This window comes from Morus notabilis, unplaced genomic scaffold (assembly GCF_000414095.1).
Source record: "Morus notabilis unplaced genomic scaffold, ASM41409v2 Scaffold406, whole genome shotgun sequence".
NCBI classification, from domain to species: Eukaryota; Viridiplantae; Streptophyta; class Magnoliopsida; order Rosales; family Moraceae; genus Morus; species Morus notabilis.
In genome coordinates, this window is record NW_010364333.1 from 438,294 (window position 1) to 441,848 (window position 3,555).

A 3,555-nucleotide genomic window follows, 5' to 3' on the forward strand; every position below is an offset into this window, starting at 1 on the left:
TCAGAATTAAATTCGGCGAACATGGAGAGAAGAGGGAAATTGAGTTATGAGGGTTGCCAAAATAGAGATTGCCTAACAGAAATATGGCATTTAGTGATTTATAATACATTGAGAAGATGAATGCGAAATTCAAACTAATTCAAGAAAATAAATTAAAACAAAAATAAAACAAAAGTTGAATTAAATTTGTATTTATCACATGACGTAATACCCTCATTATTGTCAACCGTCTCAATTACTCTTGCATTTATGTGTTTTTAATGATCTCTCAATCTAATGTAAGTCCTCCATTTTTTTTTTTCAATGCTTGAGCTACCCAAACCCAACTCCCTTCCTAATTTACCTAATTACCCCACTTTTTCCCCGAAATAAATTCATTTTAATCTCCACAAAAAGACTTAATTACATTTACATGACATGCATAAAAAAAATGTTACAATATTAGTTTGCAATTCAGCTTTGTGACATCTAACATCTGAATTTGTTCAAAAAGTCACCTATTCCACGTCCTCGTCACTACTCTACCCCCACATGTTAGGTTCTTTTGCTATTTTAGGGCAAATTAATTTTAACAATCTTGTCATTTCTATTATAACGAAACATCTTACCATTTTTTATTTAATCGGAATTATATATCATCTTTAATTTCTCTCCATATTTTGAAATTAGGCACCAATATTAAACATGGGATTAAATGAAAGCTAATAATAGCCGTGTGATATTTTGACATCCTAGTGATTCAAGTGCATTGTAGGCCAAAGAAATGGCTCCACCAAGTCGTACCGTTCAACTTCACTATCTGCTCAAACGAAAAAAAAATAAGTTTTTTTTTTTTTTTTTTTTTTTTTTTTTCTCTTTTTCAGAAAACCTCATGTTCAGAAAATCCACTTCATTGTGGATTTTTGAATTAGACGTTAAATATTTAACCGTTATAGTATACATACAACCATTATGCGAACTTCTTAATTAAACACTAAACGGAACTTTCAAGTGCCTAGTAATATTCTTCTCTATGTGGCCGGAATCCGTTTGTTAATTTGGATGAAATATTTAACTTGGTTTTTTTTTTTAAAAATGCCAAAATGAAAGCAAGGGAAATGAATAAAGACAAAAAAATATAACCAAACATTAATAACATCGATGAGAAAATTTTAAGCAGTTACAGTTAATACGTTTTACATTGTACTTCTGCTAAAAACAGCTAAATATCAGCTCAAGAGAAAAGCTAAAACCAGGAGAGGATAAAAGAACAAAACACAGATATATAATTAAATTACCCCTTCAAAACCCCATGTTGCCCACCCAAATCCCCTCTATTCCCTATGATTAGCAAGGAAAAATAACAAAATAAAAAATAAAAAATAAAAAAGTAGTGCTATTTCGCTCCATTCATCCTTTCTTCTTGATCATTTCATCAATCCACACCTCAACAACATCCCAAAACTTCTTCTTCTTCTTCTTTTTTTTTTTTTTTTTTTTTTTCCAATGGACCTAAATAAAATGGAGCGCAAATAGCACTGCCCCTGGAGGAATTTTATTTAAAAAAAAAAAAAAGAAAGAAAAAAACAAGAGAAAAGGGGGTCAAACATTAAACAAAAAAGAAGGGACAAGGATAATTAAAATTGAGATATTAATTATAATATATATCATAATATATTTTATGTTTCTAGCTCTTCCTTGTCTTCAAAGTTTGGGTGGTGGCGTTGTTGTCATGGAGAAAATCAAGCAAAACGGTGCTTTTGCACTTGGGGCACTTGGGGTCGTCCTCTGAGAGCATGACATACATGAGACATCTTGGACATCCGACCAACACCATTGATGTGGCCTCAGGGCTGTTGGAGTACCTGAGGCTGTCGTCCTGATTGAGCTCCGAGGACACGCACGAGCTCTGCGGAGACGACGGTGACACGGTGGCTGATCGCCTCGGCGACTCCATCGCCAGCGGATTGGCCCTCGGCGGTGACAGGTTCAGCTTTAAGTCCAGCTTCGGACGGCTTCCGTTGCGGCGGCTCATGGCTTAGCTAGCTAGCGAGTATGTGAATATGTGAGCTTTGTTGTACAAAAATGTTTTCGGACCACACCCTTCATGTACAAAACACAAAAACAAAATTCAGTTAGAAATAAAAAATAAGCGCCAAATATAGACATCTTTGTTATGTGTTTTTTTATTTTTATTAGAAAAAAGTGAAATGAACGGTGGAGATATCTCTTTCCCAAACCAAAAAAAAAAAAAAATTAGAATAGGAAAATAAAAACGTTGCCAAATAAGCGCGGAATACTTACTTGTGTAATTGGATTTTAGGAGGGGAAAAGGGATGTAAAAGTGAGCTGAGATGGCTCAAAGAGAGGGGGAGAGAGAGAGATGACTAACTTGAAACAAGAGTGTCTATGGTATGACCATGAACATGGTATTGGTGTAGGTGAGAATGGACCTCTTAAGGCCATTATATATAAGGGGAAATGAGAGGAGGGAGATGGGTATTCTTTAAAGCTTAATTTAATTATGGGGTGAGAGAGTTTAAGAGAGGAGAGAGAAAGGTAGAGAGAGAGAGAGAGATAGGAGATGAATTGAAGTATTTGGGTAGTAGAAGGAGATGTAAATTGAGGCCAGGAAATGTATTAATTGTTGGAAAAAATCCCAAGAAGTATGCAGGAAGTGGAAATTTGGAGTAAATATTGCAATTACACAAGGGCAGACGAAGGCCTTTGCCTTCATTCATTGCTTTAGAGGAGAGTCGGTGTTATTAAGTTGTGCTTGATGTATAAAGAGAGAGAGAGAGAGAGAGAGTGATATATATGTACATGCATATATTATACACATATGTACAGAGGCAAAAAAAAAAAAAAAAAAAAAAATCACAACGGCTTTAAAAGCTAAACCCATTAATTTAAAAGCTCAAGCATTCATCTCCACCTAAAATTCAATACAAAACAGCAAAATATTAAATGGAAACAATAGAAAAGGTAAGTGTAACAGCTAAACCCAAATTTAAAATTGCCAACAACATCCTAAAATTTAAATACTAAAGAACACCGAGCAATTAATTTGCTGCACCCAGAAAAAAAATAAAGGTTACATTTTTGTAAAATAATAATATTTATTAATAATTAAAGCCCTGAGTTTTTGCTTTGAAAAGTTGGTAATATATGGATGGAATTCTTGTGGTTCCCATAATATATAACTCAAACTCCTTGTGAGTTTATTTAGCACATTACCTTCGCAAAAGGGTTTCTGACTCTGTTCTCTTTATCCTCTATATATAACTTGAGTTCTCTGGAAAACTTCAACGTACGCTTTAATATTTATTAGGTTTTGATAAATGTTCTTTGTTTTGTTTTGTTTGTTTGCAGAATATAATGAATTCTCTTTGACCCACATTAAAAGTTTGAAATGGAGAAACAATCCAAATAGTAATTATAGTCTAATTTATATATATATATATATATTTATAACTTGAACTCAAATTTGTTTGTTACATTGTTTGAACTGAAGTCTTGGAAATTAAGCAAGTTATATGTGTTATTTATATATATAGCAGCCTTCGTTTTGGTGTC

The 3,555-nt window shown here is 33.4% G+C and overlaps 1 protein-coding gene across 1 annotated transcript; it reads right to left on the reverse strand.

Annotated features, from left to right (window-relative positions):
* Positions 1-1,608: 1,608 nt before the first annotated feature.
* Positions 1,609-2,680, reverse strand: LOC21401814. The gene is made up of 2 exons (XM_010106499.2): positions 2,284-2,680; positions 1,609-2,082 (listed from the first exon to the last, which is right to left on the reverse strand). Exon 2 carries the CDS (start codon positions 2,012-2,014, stop codon positions 1,667-1,669), a length of 348 nt encoding a protein of 115 aa, XP_010104801.1. The 5' UTR covers positions 2,015-2,082; positions 2,284-2,680; the 3' UTR covers positions 1,609-1,666.
* Positions 2,681-3,555: the final 875 nt, after the last annotated feature.

Excerpts from the sequence above, each read along its gene's own strand:
- LOC21401814 (XM_010106499.2), bottom strand. The coding sequence starts at position 2,014 with ATGAGCCGCCGCAACGGAAGCCGTCCGAAGCTGGACTTAAAGCTGAAC.